Source organism: Gekko japonicus, unplaced genomic scaffold (assembly GCF_001447785.1).
Source record: "Gekko japonicus isolate JY-2015 unplaced genomic scaffold, Gekko_japonicus_V1.1 scaffold1579, whole genome shotgun sequence".
In the NCBI taxonomy this organism is placed as follows: Eukaryota; Metazoa; Chordata; class Lepidosauria; order Squamata; family Gekkonidae; genus Gekko; species Gekko japonicus.
The window spans coordinates 240460-262411 of record NW_015161443.1 but is presented as its reverse complement, the minus strand read 5'-3'; the positions used below and the strand labels follow the sequence as shown (position 1 = coordinate 262411).

Sequence of the window (21952 nt, the reverse complement as noted above, 5' to 3'; positions counted from 1 at the left end):
CCCCCGGGTGAGGTGCGGGGGGCGGGGCACACGACGAAGCCCTGCCCCCTGCTTCCGGCCACTCCGCTTCCGGCCCTCATTCAGCCAGGAGGAGGCAGGAGAAGAGGGAGGGTAAGTTGCTTCCTCCCCGCCTCTCCCCACCTGATGGGGCTCGGCAGTGGAGCCGCAAGGCCGCCGGTGGCCGGGACCGTTGGGGGCGGGGGGAAGGCTGGTGGTGGCGGCAAAGACCGTTGGGGGCGGGGGGGCCCTTCGCGGGGCTTCCTCGCCAGGGCTCATAACTGAGTGGTGGGTGTGGCCTTATGACACACTTCCAGTGATGTCAGAGGATGTGGCCTTATGACACACTTCCGGTGATGTCAGGGGGTGTGGCATATGCTAATGAGTTATGCTAATGAGTTCCCCTAGCTCTTTTTCTACGAAACGACCCCTGGGTCTGATGGTCTATAATCCAGTTCAGATGCAGGGAGTCAGCATCTCTGGTTCTGTATGCAGCAGGATGGGAGAACACTTGGGAATTGTAATTAAGGTGCCCTGTCTTTGGAGGAAGAATGAAGTGCAATAAAGGAAAAGGAGTCAGAAATGGAGACTCTGGGCGTGTTCAGACAGGCTGTTTGATCAGCTTTCGTCATGCTTCAGTAACAGATTTTATATGCATGTTCACACATCAACATCTGCGCACCATCCCCAGCCGTCGCTTTCCAGCTCAAAATCCCCTTTAAACCGGAGTATTTTGTTACCAGTTCCCCCTCTGGTGTTTTCCTGATTCTCCGGTTTCAAGCTGCAGTTTCCGATGTCTGATCACTCCTGCGGTGTTGAGCCACTTCCGGGTGCTTCAACTCCCTCCCCGCTCGAAAGCTGCTGTGGAAGCCCGAGGCTTCTGCTTTTCGCCCACCATTTTTTATAAGCATTGGCAGTGTGTGCATAGGCGAAGCTCTGCTTCTGCATTTATAAAACCAACGTTTAAACGGTCACTCATCTTAGCGTTTAGATGAGTTAGAGATCTCACGGAGGCCATTTTCAGGTCAAAAGTTTAAAGGGGAGTCTTTTATTGGAGGGGTTGGATTCATTCGCCCTTGTGGTTCTGCGCATGCGCCATGATAGTTCCCCCCCCATTCTACGAATGAGCGCCTATGCACATGCGCAAACTGAGGGGAAAAATTTAAAAAATGTCAACACACACTCCCGCGCGTCAGTAGTGTAGACGCCAGGGATCGATGTGATTGCGCGGTGGGGCAGGATAAGGGAGGTAAGTGTGATCGCAATTATCCAGATCAAAGATAATCGCGTCAGAACTGGACCAGTTTAAACCGCTCTCAGCACGCCATATGAACGCACCCTCTGCGTAGTATACTATGAAACTGACTGAGACTGTCTTAGTGATCTACATCATTTTACAGGAGGTGTGAAACCTTGAATGGCACACTGCTGTTGGTCCTCAGTCAATCAGCTTTGCCAAGGACAGCCCTAAGCTACCCCCCAAAAAGCGACGTCTTACCGCTTTCTTCACAATTTCAATTTCAGCGCGCAGTCTTTGGACAATCCGGCTCAATTCTGCAATCTCATCTTTGGTGCATTTCAAGTCATCTCCATGTTTGGTAGCTGTGCTTTGGAGTTCCTGATACTGATATACACAAAGCAAAGAAACAAGTCATTGTATCTATGTTGAACACATTTTTCATGCAATGTTTTTTTTTAATAATGGGTTAGGTTTTGATTGGTTACAACATTTAAATAAAGTAGCTTGTTGTGACCTTTATAAAAGGTTAGCTGCCTCCATTTCTACACAGAACCTGAACACTGGGCATGTTCTGGATGGTGCTAAACCCCCTCCACTTTCTATTTTTAAACCTGGTTTCTGACAATGCAATTCTATGCATATTTCTTCAGAGTAAAATCCCATTGTATTCAATGGGGCTTACTCTGAGATAAGTGTCCATAGTACTGCAGCTGAATTTCTCATTGGTTGAAACTTGATATTGAATACCCTTTTTTATTCCTACATTACATCATTATAGAACAAACACATTGAAAATGGGAAGGGATCTACTTTGAATTTACTTCTTTCGGGTATTTTTCATCAGGAAATAATTATTTTTAATGCATTTTTAAAACCTTGTTACAATTTCTTGCATATGCACATTTATCCTTCATGTATATAGCTAATGCATATGGAGCTCAAAAAGCAAAAATGAATACAGATGAAAGAAAAGAAACCCCATATTGTATGTGAGCAGGAAGAAAAACATATGTTGGACACAGAAAGAAAACTTGACAAAACATGATGCATTTTTACATCCCCACTTTCCAACTGGACTGGGTCATAAGGACCATATCACTCCAGTCTTGTTCTGTTTATACTAGCATCCCACTTGCTTCCAGGACCCATTCAAGGTGCTGGTATTGACCTTTGAAGCCCTGTGTCAATTGGGGCTAGTATGACTTAAGGACCGCTTACTCCCATGTGAACCTAGCCAACCACTCTTGTCGTCTTCACAGGATCCCCTTTGGGTGCCCCTGCCATCTGAGCCTAGATGAATGGCATCCTGAGAAAGGGTCTTCTTGGCTGTAGTGCTGAAAGTCTGGAACTCCTTCTGGAGCCTCATTCATCTCTCCCCCTTCTGTCATTGTCCTTCACCAGGACTTCTTTGTATTGTTCGGTTTTCCCTCACTAACTCTTCTTGGCCATCCTCCCTGTTTATGGGTTTACATGTGTTTGTGGGTTTACATGTGTTTCTGTGTTTACATGAATTTATGTATATGTATTTTAAACACTGTTTTAAAGTTTGAACATAAGAGAATCCATGCCGGATCAGGCCAATGGCCCATCCCGACCAACACTTTGTGTCACACAGTGACCAAAACCCAAGTGTCATCAGGAGGTCCACCAGTGAGGCCAGAACTCCAGAAGCCCTCCCACTATGGCCCTCCAAGCACCAAGAATACAGAGCATCACTGCCTCAGACATAGTGGTCCATCTATACCTTGTGGCTAATAGCCACTCATGGACCTCTACTCCATTAGTTTCTCCACTCCCCTCTTGAAGCTATCTATGCTTGTAGCTGCCACCACTTCTTGCAGCAGTTAATTCCAAATGTTAATTACTCTTTGGGTGAAGAAGTACTTCCTTTTATCTGTTCTAAACCTACTGCTCATCAACTTCATTGAGTGCCCACGTGTTCTTATATTGTGAGAAAGGGAAAAAAGTACTTCTTTCTCTACCTTCTCTATCCCATGCATAATTTTGTAAACTTCTATTATATCACCCCTCCATCATCATTTCTCCAAGGTAAAGAGCCCCAACCTCTGTAGCCTTTCTTCATAGGGAACTTGTTCCATCCCCTTAATCATTTTGGTTGCCCTTTTTTGCACCTTTTCCAATGCTATACTGGCTGATTTGTTTTTGATTCCCTTCCTAATAATCTCCAGCATAGCATTTGCCTTTTTTATTGCAGTCGCACACTGAGTCGACATGTTTTAACAATGCCATTGCCATCCTAATCAGAGTTAGAAGAATGAAACTCTGGTTAGGATGGCACTGTTAATGTTTGAAATGTTTTAATGCTGGCCACCTTGGGGACCCTAAGCTGGGTGGAAAGGTGGCATAGAAATGTTTTAAATAAAATAACTACAGAGCTCACAGTGCATAACTGGCAGGTGGGAACAGCTTTCTCTGCCCTTGAGCATGTACTGATGTGCAGGAACATATTGTGTGTCTCAGGAAATTTCCATGACTGTGATGACAGGGCCAATGGCAAGGTTCCTTCTCTGCTGAACATCAACTGGCTAGAAAGGAAGGTAGTATTGCCAAAAAGTTCCGTCATGCATATGTTACCAGAGCCATGGGGGAAGATACCTTAGAAAGGAGAGCTCATGTTTCTACAGGAGTGGTATTGACCCTGAGATCACAGTAGATGAAAAACATGTTGTGTTTTACAAAAAAACAAAGAGGGCTTTCATATTACAAAAGGGCATTCAATCAGCTGTGGTTTATTTTGTAGAACAATCTATAATGTCAATTTCATTTTCTAAACACTTAGGAATGAATTGTCCTTTTGTTTAGGAAGGAAGGCCTAAAGAAACTTTGGTGACGATGAGTGATACCAAGGGAAAGGGCAGGAGCCACTGTATACAGATATCTAAAACTTTAATTTGAGAATTCAGAAACATTATTTTAAAATATTTATTTATGTCATATGAGCCCCCACCTTCCTTCCCAGTAGGGACCCCTGTTCTCCTCTCCTCCATTTTATGCTCACAACAACGATCGTACACGAAACTTGACACCTCTTCTATAATCCTGTATATGGATTTCAGCTTCTAAACTAATTGCTGCCTTGATTATGCTTGTCACATTTTAAATTTCAGTTCACCCGAAATTCTGGATGAGAACACTGAATGTTGGGATTTTTTGGGGATTCACTGTCAATTTTAAGAAAGTGTTTGCTTTGCAAACCTCGGTGAAATGTTGTGCCTGTTCTACAAAGAAACCATTCCTTCTCACCTTGCTTTGGTACCAGGCTTCTGCCTCAGCTCTGCTTCTGTTGGCAATATCTTCATACTGAGCTTTGACTTCAGCAATGATGCTATTCAGGTCCAGATCTCTGTTGTTGTCCATTTGCAGGACGACATTGGTGTCTTTGACTTGTGACTGTACCTGAGCAAGTTCCTGTGGGAACATAAGAGGTGCTGGATTAGACCAGTCATCCATCTAGTTTGGTATTCTGTTTCACACAGTGCCTATCCAGTTTTTGTCTTGGAGGGCCAAAAAACAAGGGTCATAGAGGCCAATTGCCTTCTAGCATTGGTATTCAGAGGTTTACGGCATCTAAATATGGAGGTTCCCTTTAGCCACTGTGTCTAGTAGCCATTGATGGACTACCCTCCATGAATCTGTCTAATCCCCTTATAAAGCTATCTATGCGAGGAATGACAAAAGCTTTCAGTTATCACTGTCTTAGCCTTTACATCCTTTGGTCTGGGAGAAAAGAAGGGAAGCTATTAAAACACACCCATTTCCACCTCTATGTTTCTCAGCCATGTTTCTAGTGGCTTTGTTGAACCCATTTTGTAATTTGTAAGTGATTTCTCGTGGGATTTATTATTTTATTTAAATCATGTACGCCCTGCTTTTCTCTCCTACAGATGCTTGTGATCATTTACAATCACCATAGATCCAGTAAAACAAAACAGCAAGCTGGCAAAGAGAGCCAGCTCTATTGTATTAGCCACTCTCAAAAGCCCTCCTAAACAAGTCATCCTTGCAGAACCTTCTAAACAACAGAAAAGCAGGTGCCTTCCTCGCATTTTCAGGAAGGCCATTCTATAGTAGGGGCAGGGAGCAGCACCTCCATAAAGGCTTAAGCCTGAGCAGAGGCAGTGTCGCAACTCAGGTGGGGTGTCACCTGACACTGCCACCACTCTGGTTTTAGGTTCCCTTGAGAAGGCCCAGAGCACCTTCCCAAGACCTTCAGACCTCCCTTGTTTGATCGAAATACGCGTGAGGACCAGACAGAGTAAACAACAAGGAAAAGGTCTATTTTTACAGGAGGTCAGCCCAATTAGGGAAACAAACAAGGTGCAAGAACAATATCAGTAAGGGGTGAAAAGAATATAAACCAAATGCCCTAATGCGTCTAAACTTACTGTCCCTAGCTCACTGTCTCAGGTGGGCCTCAGTGTGCTCAACCTTCCTCTCAGGATGAGGGTCTCTTCCCTGCAGCAGCCTTCCTTCTGGCTCTGCTCTCTTGGAAGAAAGAACAGCTGTTCTTCTGTACCAGCTCTTTTGTTATAAGTCCCCTTTCTCTGATTGGCTAAAATTGGTGCCAAAACCTCTCAGGGGCTTCTGGGAGTTGTAGGCCAGGCCTCCTCCCACTGCTACTCAGGCTCCCTGGGTCTACTGGGCCTCTAGCTGTACAGCCCAGATCATGACAGGGAGTTTGTACACATCTGCACAATGAGAGGATGCAAAAAAAGCACTGGTTTGATTACTGGGGTTTAAAATGGTGGAACTCCTCTCCTCTTGCATGCTCAGATATATATGCCAAGGGATTCACTACCATGGCGAAAGGTAGTGTGCTAATCCTGAGGACACTGCTGCTTTGGTGAGATGATGACTCCCCAGCTCCTGATGCTGGGTGTCCTTGACTCCACTGATAAGGATGTCATGGTGGACACTGACTGTCTTTATGTGCTGAGCCTGCTGACAGTCACCCTCCCAGGGATTAAGCAGGATAACGTTTCGCCCCCCCGCCCCCTGCCCACGGGCATCGCAGCTGCTACCGAGAACAGCGGCATGGCAATAACCTTTTAAAGAGCCTTCTGGGAAATAGGAAAGGCTGCTTTGGGATGCCTTCTTTACTATAGCTATTGGAGGAAATAATGACTCAAGTTATTATGGGGCTGTCAATAGCCTTGAAGTTCATTTGGAATTGCAGTTATTTGCCAGAGGTCCAAAGGTGGTTTAGGAATACACTGGCATGCAGAAGTAAGGAGGAGGAAAGAATCCTTACTGCATCAAAGAGAGCTCTTAAGAACTGGATGTGCTGTGTCAAGGAATCTGCCTTGGATCCCAGATCAATCTTGTGCATGTAGGAACCATCCACATCCTTCAGAGGAAACATAAAATTACTACTAGTCAGCGCAAGCAGAACAGAAAAGGTCTAAATTGGACTAACGCTTGCAATTGGTCAACTAGTTAGCGCAAGCAGAACAGAAAAGGTTTTCTTGGAATCTAAATTGGACTAACGCTTGCAATTGGTCACAGCATGAGGTGTACACTACAGAACAGGTGTATATGGCATAAAATGGCAAAAGGTATGGCAATTGGCTGGTGTTGGGAACATCTCGAGATAAAGAATAAATCTCAATTGTGGGGGCTAGCTGTGTTGCTCAAGATCCAGTTTTACAATCAACATCTAACATTTTACTATCCAAAACATCTAACATTTTGAAATTCTAGATGAGAATTCTGTATAATTGCAGATGACTGATGTTCCATTTAAGTTCTAACCATAACTAATGTGCCAGATATGACCATTATTATCAGAAAATGAGGGAGGGAAGGTGACATGGTACAGTCTGTGCTTGGAAGGGAGACCACCAAGGAAGACTCTCTGCAAAGGATGGCAATGGCAAACTAAGTATGCTTCTCACTTGCCTTAGAAACCCTTTGCTGGGGTCACCATGAATTGGCTGTGACTTAATGGCACTTCGCATGCACACACACATATCAGAAAATGAAGACAGCCAGCATTTGTTTTGCAATATTTTTAGTGAAATTGAAAATCAAGGGTCTGTTGGTATTCATTGATGTACATTGGTGCCATCTTATCTCTGATGTTCACAGCTGCACTTCTGTAGCGTAGCAAATATTTGGGATCCCAAATGCATGCATGCATCTGATATAAAGTCAGAATGATCATTCTTAAGTCAAGATCACTCACCTTTTTGAGCACCACAAAGTCATTCTCACAAGCTGTACGTCTGTTAATTTCATCCTCGTATCTGTTGGAAGGAATTATTATTGTCAGTACCATTATCATTATCAATCATCAACAGATTACAACATATAGGATTAGATCCCATGGAAAATATCCACATGTACAAGTAGGAGGTGATTTTTAAGAGTCCCCCTCCCATGGCAGACCCTTGGTTGACCTTTATGCTGCTCCTGGAGGTCCCTGGTCCCCCAGAAGTAGCATTTTGTGGGGGTTTCAGGCTGCAGAGGGAGAAGGGAGTCAGGGAAGTCATAATCCTGTGCACAAAATTTAGAGGATATCCAACCCATGATGCATTCTACCATTTTCATTGTGTCTTCCCCTCAGTCTAATCAATTAGGCAAGACTGGAAGACAATGGTTGACTCAAGCCCTTGAAAGAAGATCCATGCTTCTGCACAGAGCTTCAGTTATATCTGAGTGGATATATTTCATACAAGCTTGAGATTTAGAGTGGCATTTGATGGTGTAGATCAGAGAACATAGTTTCAGAATCACAAAGAGGTTGCTTATGGCTTAGATCCACCAGAGCATTTCTGTGGAAGGAGGGATTTCTGCCCATGGAGCATAACTTTCTCACCTCCTTGCTCCCACTGCATCCCCAGATCCCTCTCCCCTGAAATACCCGTCCTGTGGCTCCCTTGGCCCCAAGAACAGCATGTCAGGAGGCATTGGGAGCTGAGGGGGGAGGTAAGGAAGTCACATGGTTGAATTCGAGCCTAAGGCAATGGTAGCTCTAGGGGTGAGAATGGTACAGCAGGAGAATCAGAACTTACGAATGAAGTGAAACCAATGGCCATTACATCAATAAATATTATGTTACCCAACGGCATGTCTTTAGTCTGACCTTTGTGGAAGCAACAGTATTAAGATGAGTAAAGAAGAGGGGAAGGTGGTATGATAAAAGAAGAAAGGTGGGTTGTCCAGGCACAAGGAACAGCAACGCAGAAGACAGAGAAATTGGGTCCAGAAGAAGGAGGAGAAAGGACTGGATGTGCAATATGAAGAGATGGAAAGGTGAATAAGGGGACAGAAGGAACTGAGACATAAATTGGGGGCAGAAAAACTGAAAGACTAAGATTCAGCTATATAAGTCTCAAATTGAGGTAGAGGGTAGCGGGGTAAAACCTTATACTGAATCAGACCCTTGGTCTATCAGGGTCGGTACTCTGATTGGCAGCAGTTCCCCAGGGTCTCAGGTGGAGGTCTTTCACATCAGCTCTGACCTGATCTTATTAAAAATGGAGGTGCCAGGGACTGAATTTGGGACCTTATACATGCAAAGCAGAGACTTTATTTCTAAGCCTTGAACTCCAGCCCAGAGTCAGTATAAAAAGTCTAGGAGGAGGCACTGAGGAGTATGGAAAGACAGCTACAGCAACAGCCTTGTAAGAGAACATGGAGTGAAAGCTGTTTAAAATGACACATTAGATCTCTAATGATGCTAGGATTAAAGAAAATTGTTTTAACATCCTGTCGAGATGCTCCATATGTGTTATCTAAAATGTCATCAGTATGTCCCAATGTGTGTTGGTGGTATTGGAACTTTTACCTATATTTGGTGGGACTTTCAGTATATATATATTCTACTGCTTCTAAAAAAATTATAATTTTTAAAAAGAGAGCAAGTGGGGGGAGTGACACAGACCTTGAAGATGCCAAAAAGAAATTGACGGCAGAATTTGCCAAACACTAGAAAATGGACCACACAAATGGCACTGCTTTGGCTGAAGACCTAGTTATTCCCAGAAGCATTCACAGAGGACCTTTCCTATCACACATACTTGTTCTTGAAATCCTCGACAAGCCCTTGTGTGTTCTTCAGTTCAATATCCAAGTGGTTTTTGTCAGTGATTAGACTTTCCAGCTGCCGGCGGAGGCTGTCAATGTAACCCTCATAGAGGGGCTCGAGATTGTCCCTCAGAGCCGGACTGCCCTGCTGATAGAGCAAGTCCCATTTGGTCTCCAGCACTTTGTTCTGTTGCTCGAGGAATCGCACCTAGAGGGGTAAAGGAAGAGACATTAGATATAGATCTTTCTCGCAAGAGCCAAGACAGGGTCAAATCACATGTGCAGGTGCTCATGAGATGGAAAGGATGGTTGATTTGAAAGTGGTCAAAATTAGTGGTCCCACATGTGAATTCTGAGGTGATCACATTCAGTGAGAGGGTGGTACCATGGGTGTTCTTACACTGTTGATCTGACTAATACCAGAGGGCCCAGGCTAGCACAATATCATCAGATCTTGGAAGCTAAGCAGGATCAGCCCTGGTTAGTACTTGGATGGGAGACTACCAAGGAAATCCAGGATTTCTATCCAGAGGCAGACAATGACAAACCACCTCTGTTCATCTCTTGCCTTGAAAACCCCGCGGAGTCACTGTAACATCTGCTTTGATTTCCACCAATACCAGAAGAAGTACAACCTTGTCCCACCACCACCACCCAGCTCCAATAAAGCAGGGCAGCACTACCTGAACCCTGTCCCTCTCTTTTTCAGAGTATCCCGTCACTAGCAATGGAATCCTAAGGGGAGCTACACCCTTCTTATGTCCATTGATGCATCTGAGGAATCTATCCTGCCTCTCCCTTCCCACTGGAGCCCACTGATCTCCATAAAATGCTGCCCTTGAGGGTCAGGGGCCTGAGGAATTACACGGGGGCGGGGCCTGCAGCAGGAAGGGGGAATCAGTGGAAACTGCCACTTTAGTCTGTTCCTTCATTTATACCCTGCTTTTCTCCCCAATGGGGACCCAGTAAGGCCCACACCTTTGCCCCTTCTCCATTTTTTCCTTACAGCTACACTGTGAGTAGGGTTGCCAGGTGACACGTCCCCAGCCACCAGTGAAGGATAGAGGGCAGGGCTGCCAGATCCAGGTTTGGAAACTCCTGGAGATTTGGGGATGGAGCCTGGGGAGGACGGGGACCTCGGTGAGGTACAGTGCCACAGAGTTAGGGTTGCCAGGTCTGGGTTGGGAAATACCTGGAGACTTTGGGGGTGGATCCAGGAGAGGGTGGGGTTTGGGGAGGGGAAGAGCATCAGCATGGTACAATGCCATAGAGGCCACCCTTCAAAGCAGCCATTTTCTCCAGGGGAGCTGATCTCTGTCAGCTGGAGATCAGTTGTAAAAGCAGGAGATCCCCAGGCACCACCTGGAGGCTGGCAACCCTACACAGAGTCCACCATCCAAGTCATCCATTTTTTCTGGAGATGTGCTGTGATTCCAGGGGATCCCCAGGTCCCACCTGGAGGCTGGCATCCCTACCTGTGAGGTAAGCTAGGCTGATTTGCACTGTAGAGAGCCTAAACTTTTAATTTTCTTCTAATTCTACAAGGGATTCTGGGAAATGTAGTTCTTTGAGGAGGGCCAGATACAACTAGCAGAGAATTCTCAAGGTTCTCATACAACCACACTTCCCAGGATTCATTTGAGGTTGCCATGACAGTTCTTCTTAAGGCCCAGTTGGTATATTTATTCATAAAACCAGAACTAGATCTGGGGAACTGGGTGTGTTTTCAGTTCTATCTACTAGGGAGGGCTCTTCATTTTAAGATGAGACCCAATTTTCTTAGTCATCTTGAGGCTCTGCATGTTCTTATCTTGATCATAAAAGCACCGTACTCAGAGCAAGCAGAATGCATGTTTTAAATCTGTGGGAACCTCCTGCAGAGCATGAGTCTGCCAAAGACTTGCTGGGTGACCTCGGCGAAGGAACTGCGCGTCTCACAACATCAGCACCTTCATTTGTGAAACAAAATGAATAGCAATTAAGGAAATTAGCCTAAAGGTTTGTATGAAGAATGGATGCTATAAATATGTTTTTAAGCTTGGCGTGAAGCTATAGTATAGATTGCCAGATGATTCCTTCCATTTGGGCCTCTGGAATCCTTAGTTGCTCAGTGGCAAGGAGAAGAAACTTCTCTTGATAGCTGGAACTCCACAACGTTTGGAGAAGAGCCTCGTATGTGTGTATGGGGGGGGGGTGATTCTGCTAGAAGGACGACACAAGTGGGGGCCCACAAGAAACTTGCAAAAAGGGAGCATTCCCCCCTTCCTTCCGTCTCCCCCACCTTCCCCTTTCTCTCCCCCAAGCCAATCCCCCTTCGTTCTCTTCCCCCAAAGCCAATATCCCCATATTTTCCTTTCTCTCTCCCCCCCCAAGCCAGGGGGGGGGGTGATTCTGCTAGAAGGAGTTGGAGATTAGAACTGTTAATAAGCACAAACACCCAGAAAGGGTGAAAGCATTATTATATTCCCAGTCTGAGATGTTATCTGCAGTAGAGGAACAGGACACACAAGTTCTCTATCCTTCCTACTTTTCCACAGGTCTAAAGCACAGCCTTTGTGTCTCCCCAGTTCAGAAATACATATTTCTCAGGGTGGGAGATGCAAAGGCTACATGTTCCCATTGGACATTGCTAAGGATGCCAGCCTCCAGGTGGGACTTGGGGACCCCCCAGAATTTCAGCTCCTCTCCAGACTACAGAGATCAAATTCCTCTGGAGAAAATGGCTGCTTTGGAGGGTAGACTCCATGGCATTGTATCCCACTGAGGTCCCTGTCCTCCCCAGGCTCCACCCCCAAATCTCCAGGTGGGGCCTGGAGATCTCCCGTTTTTATAACTGATCTCCAGCTGACAGAGATCAGCTCCCCTGGAGAAAATGACTGCTTTGAAGGGTGGACACTATGGCATTGTACCATGCTGAGGCCCCTCCCCAAACCCCACCCTCTCCCGGATCCACTCCTAAAGTCTCCAGGTATTTCCCAACCCTGCTGGTGACCCTGTCCCCCACACACAGTCCTCCAGTGGCTGTGGGAGGACCAGGCAGTCCTACATTGCTGTAAGGGAGCACACAGTTTTGTAACCTGTGCTTCCTGTTCCTGCATGGGAGGATTATCTCCCAAGCTGTTCTTGGATTTAACATCATGATCTGAGTCTCCACTGTTGGAGAAGAAACAGTTGGTAAAGACAGGTAGCAGATTCCTGTCTTCCTGTAGAGTTAAGAACCTGGATGCAATTACATGTGACGGATAGGACAGTGATATCATAGGGAAGGGAGGCACTGGGTAGACCCTGGCTGGAATAGAGCATCCTAAAGGAATAAGGATATAGTTATATATAGGAATAAGGGTTCCTGTTTCCTTGAACCTCTGGAGGCGTCTTTGCAAACAGATTTGGAAAACATGCTTAACATTTTTGTGGTTGCAGCATCCCCCCCCCCCATCTCCAAGTTCGAGATCCAAGTCACATATTTTTGGCGCACACCGATCTATTTATTTTGTATGTATTAAACATTTATACCCCACTTCTCCCCTCTTTGGTCTTATACCAACTGCTCTGTGAGGTACACTATGCTGAGAAAAAGTGACTGGCACAATGTCACTCAGGAAGCATCTATGGCAAAGTGGCTGTGCTCGAACCTGGGTCTGACCACTAAACACTCTGACCACTAAACCACTGCGGCTCCCTGCACACACAGCTTTTTAATTTATTTACTACTTTTTAATCCCGCTCTTCCTCCAAAGAGCTCAAGGCAGCAGACATCATTATCCCATTTCATCCTCATTTACAATCCTGTGAGGCAGGTGAGGCTGAGAGACTGGGTGATTCCACACTAGACCTTAACTCCTGGTTCAACCCTGTCTCCGAACTTACATTCTACACTACACTCGAGTTCATCCCTATAATGATCTCAGGGTATTTTTTTGTTTCCACATTACATTGAGGTCACCCTGGTCTCACCCCACATTTGTCCCAGGATAAATGGCTGCTATTATAACCAGAGATAAATGCAAGGTATTGTGTTGAGAGTTGAACTCCGATAAAACCAGGGATGAGATCCAAGTGAGGAAAGGACCACAGAGTGACTGGCCTGAGTGAACTTTATGGCTGAGTGGGGATTGTAATCTGGATCTCCCAGATCCTAGCCTGATGCTCTAGCCACTATACCACACTGACTGTCTAGGGAGCTTTCCTGAGGAGGTTCTTTTGCTTCCTGAGGAGGTTGTTGAAATTCTAATCTTATCTGTAGCGCTATTGTCTGATGTAAAGCCTTTTGTGTTTTTCAGGACAGGAAGCCATGTCCTATTTATTTTTAAACTCTCTTCTTTCCTGTTGAAATTCTGTTTATGTTTGTGAATTTCAATGGCTTCCCTGTGTAATCTGACATGGTAATTGAAAGTGTTGTCCAACCTTTCAGTGTGTCCTGTTTGAGTTAGGCTATGTTCAGGAGACAGTATTTTGTTCCAAGACACAGATAAGATTAGATTTTCAACAGCCTCCTCAGGAAGCAGGAAACCTCCTCAGGAAACAAAAGAACCTCCTCAGGAAAGCTCTTCCATTAGCATGTCCATAGCCTGGGGAACTCCTACAAGACAATGACTCAGCCCTACCCCACCTTCCTGAGTAGATATAAATTTACTGCCTACCATTTTCTTCTCACCTTGACACAGAGAGTATTCCATCTTTTTGTGTTTATACCTCTGAGGATGCCAGTCACAGTTACAGGCGAAACGTCAGGTTCTACAATGCCAAGACCATGGCCACACATCCCGAAAAATCTATAGCAACTAATGAACTCCGGCCATGAAAGCCTTCGACAGCATATTCAGCTTCATATGTTCATATATGGAAAGCAAGAATGGCTGTGCGAATATATCCCTTTTTTGGTCACAATGTAATTGACGGGAGTCAAGGAATGGCCCTGAAAGCCACATTTTAGAGATGGCAAGGAAGCACAAGATCCAACCCATCACCAATGCTCCCTCTAAGCTGTGGGGTCTTGTGAGCAAAAATCCTACTTTGTGAGCTACTGGCATTAAAGTTGTGAGCGAGCAATTTGGCTACTGCATAATTTAGCTTGCTCTGGAGCCATCCTTCCTGAGCTAAGACAAAAATGTGGGAGCCAGAGGCTAAAAAACTGTGAGCTAGGTCACATTAACTCAGCTTAGAGGGAACACTGCCCATCACCCCCAACTTCATCCTCCGTTTATTTCATCTTCATCTCCAGTAGTACCCCCCCACCTCCCCTTCACCCTCACCTTCTTGGCCCTCCCACTTGCCACTTATATTAGTTCCAAAGAGGACTGAAACCAGAAAAAAAAAAAGTGCACACTCTCAAAATGTGATCAAAGATGACTCTTAACATTCTGAAACATTTTGGAATTAACATGGAAACATTCTTTTATTCATACTTTATTTCTGTTATTTAGATATTTAGGCCCACCTTATTTTCCTCCCCAATGGGTAACCAGAGCAGCTGACAACACAGTTCTCCCCTCCTTCATTCTGTCTTCACAACAACTCTGTGAGGTAGGTTAGGGTGAGAGAGACTGACTGGCCCAGGGTTACTCAGCAAGCTTCTATGATTCAGATTCCCCAGATCTTCTAAACACTTGGTGCAATCCTAAACACAGTTACATACTTCTAAGCCCATTGCTTCAATGAGCTTAGAAGAGCGTAAATCTGTTTAGGATGGCACGGCAATCTGCCCCAGCAATCCTCTTGGAAACCACAGAATGGGGACCCTGCCATGCATGGCACTGTGTTCTTTATAGACTTTCCTTAATGGCAGCTGTTTAGTTAACCATTTAACCATTTTTTCTCTCAGAAGCTTCCATTTAAATTAAATTTCTTTTAAATTAAAGCTGACAAAGCCATAGACTCTATCCTCATCCAGCCATTACCTCCTCCTCTACTACACATTCTCAAACTGAAAGTTAGATGATGTTCTGCAAGGGTGCTCATTTTGCTCAAGCAATTAATCATTTTGGAGACTATATAGGCAAGCAAGCAATACAGTAAAAGGGGAGCCCACTGAAAGAGTCCTGGGCATGAAACTGGCATGGTAATTGGCAGGCATTGTTTCAATAGACAAGGCGGTCCATTCCCACTAAGGGTGATGGCATTTGTCCACTAGATGGATACTGACACGTTTCCAAGGATTCTATAAAAATTATTCAGATGTTTGTGGAAAGTGCCATCAAATCACAGCCAACATGGTGATCCCATAGGATTTTCAAGGCAAGAGATGTTCATAGGTGGTTTATCATTTCCATGTCTCTGTGTAGCAACCCTGAACTTCCCGGGTGTTCTCACACCCAAGTACTCACTGGGACTGACCTTGCTTAACTTCCAAGATTTAATGAGATCAGGTCAGCCTGGGCCTTCTACACCAGGGCACAATTCAGATAGTGCATAGCATAGTATATGTTGGCCTAAAAGGACTTATTTTACTGTTACTGTTATTATTGCATCTGAGCTACATCTCTTGATCCATCATGAGTCACAGCTAGTGTTCCCTCTAAGCTGAGTTAGTGTGAGCTAGCTCACAGTTTTTTAGCCTCCGGCTCACACATATTTGCCTTAGCTCAGGAAGGATGGCTCCAGAGCAAACTAATTTATGCAGTAGCCAAGTCACTTGCTCACAACTTTAGTACCAGTAGCTCACAAAGTTGAATTTTTGCTCACAAGACTCCACAGTTTAGAGGGAACATTGGTCACAGCCTTTCTTGGACCACTTAATTTCAGTCTGTAGCTGAGGAGTGTCATGCTTGAACATTTCCCCATGTAGAAAGCTCCCTGTACATAGATAATCAGCATGTCAAAGCGAAGGCTAGACTAGAACATGGTGAGGTTGCTTTCTGTGTGCAAGGAGTTTCAAAAACCTAGGAAAAACCATGCTGGATCAAATCAACAGCTGATCTGCATCTTGCTTCCTGCAGTGGCCAGCTAGATGTCCTAGAAGGACCACAAAAGGGACAGCGCCTCCATCTGTTGCTGACTCACAACACCAGTATCAAAGGGTTTCTGCCTCTGGACATGGATGCTCCATTTGGTCACTATGGCTAATGGCAATTGACATACCTATCTTCCATGAATGCCTTTTAAAACCATCCATCCTAAGGCCTATCACTACATCCACTGGCAGAGAATCCTACAATCTAAGATCTTGTGGTGCTCCTTGCCTACAGGTGAATAGTCCAAGATCTCTCATGTCATTTATTCTTAATGACTAATTTTGGGGTTTAGAGATAGTAAGAAAAAGCTGGGATGCATTGGCATCTTTCCTGTATTGAAAAGGAAGAGAAGTAACAGTGGTTCACTCTACCTAGTTGAGGACAAGAACAAATCATTGTACACAACAAGGAATTGGCCTCACATTAATCATTAGAGAGAATTTCTTAACCATCAGAGCCATTCAAGAAATTACAAATGTCACCAATCCAGCCCATTTCACATGGCTACCTGGCAGCAGGCCCTTCACAGTTAGGGGCCATATGCTGTCAAGCATGACTAGGGTAACACAGACAAAATCCAAGGAAAGATATAACATTATAGTGTGGGATATATCTCTTAGAACTTTTGAGCATTTTATTTGCCTTACCAAAATCATGGTGGTGGTGGAAATATTTAGCCATAGCTTAATGAGCAAGATTGCTGGGAAACAGCTAAAATTGGCTGATCCTGCAAATAAGTCAATTTATTCTACAGTTTTCCCTAATAATTCTATAGGATTCCTCTGGTGCCTATGCTGTGCCAACCTCAAGTAAGTTTCTCTAATCACAGGTCCACCTAGCACGATACTTATTCATATGCATGCATTTATGTATACAAACAGAACAGCTACCTACATGTGAATGGAACAAACAAAAGATACACCAGTCCTTGGTGTATTCAATGCATTTGTGGATCTTTTATGTTAGTTTACATGTTAGTATATAGCAAGGTGTTCGAGATGGCAAACACCTCAACTTTCATTGTCTTCCTTAGTTGAAAAGCAAGACATCCAATTCCCATGAGTCTTCAATAGGACACAGAAAGATCTTCCTGCCTGCACCCCATCATGTCACTGTTCTAAAAAACACCTTGTCTCGTGAAATTCTTCTGCTTAGAATATATTTTCACAAAGCTCAACAGAACTGTAATCAAATATCTCTCAGCAACATTTTTTTTTGGCACCATCAAGTCACAGCTGACTTATGGTGGTGACCTCGTGGGGTTTTCAAGGCAAGAGAGGTTCAGAAGGTGGTCTTCCATTGCCTGCCTCTGGACTTCCTTGGTAGTCCCCCATCCAAATAGTAACCTGGGCCAACCCTACTTAGTTTCTGAGATCCGACAAGATCAGGCTAGCTTGGGCTATTTTGGTCAGGATCTCAGCAACAGTAGGAATAAAAATGCATGAGGAATATCCCAAACCATTTATTCTGTAGCTTATTTTCTCATTTAAAAAGCCAAGAAATAAAGATTAAGAGATTTATTGCCATGTACGCTGTTGTGGGTTAGAGTCAAATACAAATACAACACCTTTATTGGCATAAAATATCAAATACACATGCAGCATAGAGCCTCAAGATAGGCTGGAGGGGTATCACATTCCGAATTGCCTTAATATGAGTCTCTCCTCCTAGATACCTCATAAAAGAAATTTGCTACAGGTTCCAGAATTTCTATATTGTGCGAAGACAATAAAGAACTAATTTTATGCTCATCAGATTGGCCCAAAAGGGGGTCCAGCACAGGTTCAATAGAAACAACATGGATGTCACAGTGGAATTTACAGTACAATAGCACATGTCCAATGGATTCGATTTCCCCCATCCCACAGGGGCACAATCTATCTTTATAGGGAATTTTGTTGAACCTTCCCGATAGAACAGTTGAGGGAAGGACGTCAAACCGTGCTAGCATGAAAGCCCTACGAAGATGGGGCTGAATCAGTCTTAGAGTCTACATCATCAGATGTATGAAGTGAATTCTCAGTTAACAGGTTGGTTAATAAAATAAAGAGGCATACTTTGTAACACTTCTGTGTAGAAATCAAACGTCTACGATAAAAGCAAATTGACTGTTCATACCAGTGCAAACTCTTGCATTTCATGCCCCCTCCCCTCATTCTAGTCTGCTGACTGAGAATTCACTTAATGCATTCGATGAAGGGTCTCTAGCCCACAAAAGCTTATACTACAATAATGTCTGTTAGTTTTCAAAGTGCCACTGGATCCCCTTGTCCTTGTCCCGCAATAGGCTAATCAGGTTGCCTCACTGGAATTTATTGTCATTGGAAGTAAATATGGTGGCACTCTTAATGCTGAATTTGCCAGCGAAGTTACTTGCAGCACTAGAAGCAGGAGTATTTCCATATCAGAGTAACCTTTCTTTATTTCAGTGGCACCGCCAACAGATAATCTAGCCACGTACCCATTAATGATTTTTGAATGTCTCAGAATCAGAGAGAGAACTTTCCTAGACCTTGTTCTAGAGATGCTGTGGACAGGTCATGGGACAGTCCACATGTGCTGTACCACTGAACATAATGAAGAAGGTTCCCACTATCCCTGTGGTGGTGGCACATATACTATTCTCTAGACATATAAGCGCTAGAAAGTCTTAGAATCAAACCTTTAAACTTCTGTGGCCAACAGTATAACCCATTAACTTTTAATGTCGAGTACCTCAACATAAACAGTCTATGATTCACTCATGGAACAGGATGATACCCATGGTCCTTAGAACAGAGGTGCCCAAAGGATATGCATGGCAGTTTTAGTAGCTTAGAGATCACCATATAAATCATACTTGATTTTATGAAATGACCACTTTCTAATTAGATATAGTCAAAATTATTCTTTTCTTTGTACATAGTAAATGGTAAAAATTATGGTAAAAATTATAGAAATAATTCATCCAAACTATTGTTCCAAGACAGGATAACCTATACCAATAGCATTCCAGAGAGGTGCCTGTACAGCCTTGTTCTGATAACCTCTAGAGGAAGGATATTCCACAGCATCCTTAAAGTCAGTTGATTCCATTCATGAAATATAAGAACATAACAGAAGCCAATGTTGGATCAGGCCAATGGCCCATCCAGTCCAACACTCTGACACACAGTGGCCAAAAATACCAGGTGTCATCAGGAGGTCCAGCAGTGGGGAAAGGACACTAGAAGCCCTCCCACTGTTGCCCCCCCCCAGCACCAAGAATACAGAGCATCACTTGCCACAGACCAAGAGTTCCTATCTATTCCTTGTGGCTAATAGCCACTGATGGACCTCTGCTCCATCTGTCTATCCAATTCCCTCTTGAAGCTGTCCATGCTTGTAGCCACCACCACCTCCTGTGACAGTAAATTCCATGTGTTAATCACTCTTTGGGTGAGGAAGTACTTCTTTTTATCTGTTCTGCTCAGCAATTTCATTGAGTGCCCATGAGTTCTTGTATTGTGATAAAGCGAGAAAAGTACTTCTGTCTCTACCTGCTCTATCCCAAGCATAATCTTGTAACCTCAATCATGTCACCCCTCAGTCATCATTTCTCCAAGCTAAAGAGTCCAATGCTAGTTTACATGTTAGTACCCTCATAGTTAGGAGGTTCTTCCTGATCTCTACCTTTCTGTAACTTAAAGTCACTACTGAAGACCAACATGTCCTTGCTTAGGACCAAATGATGCTGCCCTTGTTATGCTGTTAGAAAAAGGGAAGACCTGTATAGTACACTGAAATGGCCCATCTCAAAGCACTGCTATAGAATGCAAAGTCATCTTCATTTACTACTTTTAAGTATCATAAAATCATGTCCTCCCCCCACTTTTTGCACTACAACTCACTCCCGACTCTTTCTCACCTTGTCAATGAAGCTGGCAAATTTGTTGTTGAGGGTCTTGATCTGTTCCCTTTCTTGCACCCGAACCCTCTGGAGCTCAGGATCAACTTCCATGTGCAGTGGAGTCAGTAGATTCTTGTTAACAATAACATTATGGATGCGCCCAGGTGGTGGAAAGGACCCAGGGCCTGAAATGGCAAATCCTCCAGCACCAAAGCCTCCCAGGCCAGCACCACCACCAAAACCTGCACCACCACCACCAAGGCCTGCACCACCTCCAAAGCCTGCACCACCACCACCAAGACCTACACCACTGCCAAAGCCTACACCACCGCCGCCAAAACCTCCATAATTTGCAGCACTAAAGCTGCTGAATCCTAGACCACCACCACCACCTAAGCCTCTTCCACCAAAACCTCCTCCACCACCACCACCACCAGAAACTAGGCCCAGAGATATCCGCTTGCTTCCACCAAGGCTGTAGAGACTTCTGCTGCCAAAGCCACCAGCTAAACCACCCGCTCCTCCAAGGGGAACGAGGGACGCTGAGCCACTGCCCGCTCTGTAGCCACTGCCAGAAATGGAATAGCCCCTTCTTCCTCCTGTTGACACTGATCTGGAGCTGAACTGCCGGTTCATTGTGGCTCTGTAGCAACGGTAGAGTTAGGAGAGCAAGGTTATGAAGTGGGAAGAGAAGAACAGCTTGAGAGGAGACCAAGAGCCCCCTGTGATGTGGGAGTGGGAGATTTCTCCTTATATCCGTTTAAAGAGCTGGGCTTGGTTGCATGGGAATGGGAAGATTAAGACAGAATATTCATTATGGGCTTGGCTTGCCTTCGAGCAATGAGTTCTCCACTAACGGCTCAACACCAAACGCAAACACACCTACCAGGTAGCTTTCATTTGTCGAAATTGCTTGCTTTGCAATACTTACCTGCCCGCATCTCTTTCATGTTAACCGCTACCTCCATTGCTGCCTTCAAAGGGCTTTAAGCTGCAGAACACTAAGCAGATAAGGCAAGGGATGCTTTCTTCTGTAAGGATTAACAGTGTTGCACTGGGAGATCTAAGGACAAATTGTAATGAAAGATGCTGTGCAGAAGGGGCAATTTGATATGTGATACCCCTGTTGAGCCTTTGAGAATATGAGAGGTGAAAAAAGGGGGGTGGATGTTTAATGCAGTTGCAGAAATGGAACAGCCAAGGTAAAAGATCTAAAGGGATGGGGGGGGGGGGGATTCCAATGTTGTTGGTGCTCTTTTTATGCCTTTTCTATGAATTCACAGTATTTTGTCCAGATGTACAGACAGAGCCATTCGAGTAACAACCTTTTAATGGTGTTTCTCTTCACAATGCCCAGTTGTTTGTCCTTCGTTGCTTCTTTGTCATACTTTACATACCATGTTACCACTTTCATTATTTCAGTTTGATCCAATGGACTGGCCTGGATGTTGGAAGCCAAATAGGGCTGGCCCTGGTCAGTATTTGGATGGGAGGCTGCTATGTAGAGGCAGGGAGGGGTAAAACAATTTTTTAAAAATCTTTTGGCCTAAAAGCCTTACAGCATTGCCATAAGTCAGCTGTGACTTAATGGCACTTTCCAACTCCAATACTATGGACATTCCAATTTTTAATGGTAAGAGGAGGCTGGTTTTCTCATAAGAACATAAGAACATAAGAGACGCCGATGTTGGATCAGGCCAAAGGCCCATCCAGTCCAACACTCTGTCACACAGTGGCCAAAAATACCAGGTGCCATCAGGAGATCCACCAGTGGGGCCAGGACATTAGAGGCCCTCCCACTGTTGACCCCCCCAAGCACCAAGAAGACAGAGCATCACTTGCCCCAGA

At 44.6% G+C, this 21952-nt stretch overlaps 1 protein-coding gene across 1 annotated transcript in view; it reads right to left on the bottom strand.

The window, feature by feature from the left end:
• The window catches only part of LOC107125610 (keratin, type II cytoskeletal 5-like), a 29399-nt gene extending 8546 nt beyond the window's left edge, over positions 1–20853 (bottom strand). Inside the window, exons 1-6 of the mRNA XM_015429040.1 lie at positions 20123–20853; positions 9280–9494; positions 7443–7503; positions 6510–6605; positions 4502–4666; positions 1496–1621 (exon numbers count right to left, since the gene is read on the bottom strand). Coding sequence (XP_015284526.1) covers positions 1496–1621; positions 4502–4666; positions 6510–6605; positions 7443–7503; positions 9280–9494; positions 20123–20740 — 1281 coding nt within the window. The 5' untranslated portion in view covers positions 20741–20853. The remainder of the gene's footprint in view (positions 1–1495; positions 1622–4501; positions 4667–6509; positions 6606–7442; positions 7504–9279; positions 9495–20122) is intronic.
• Positions 20854–21952: the final 1099 nt, after the last annotated feature.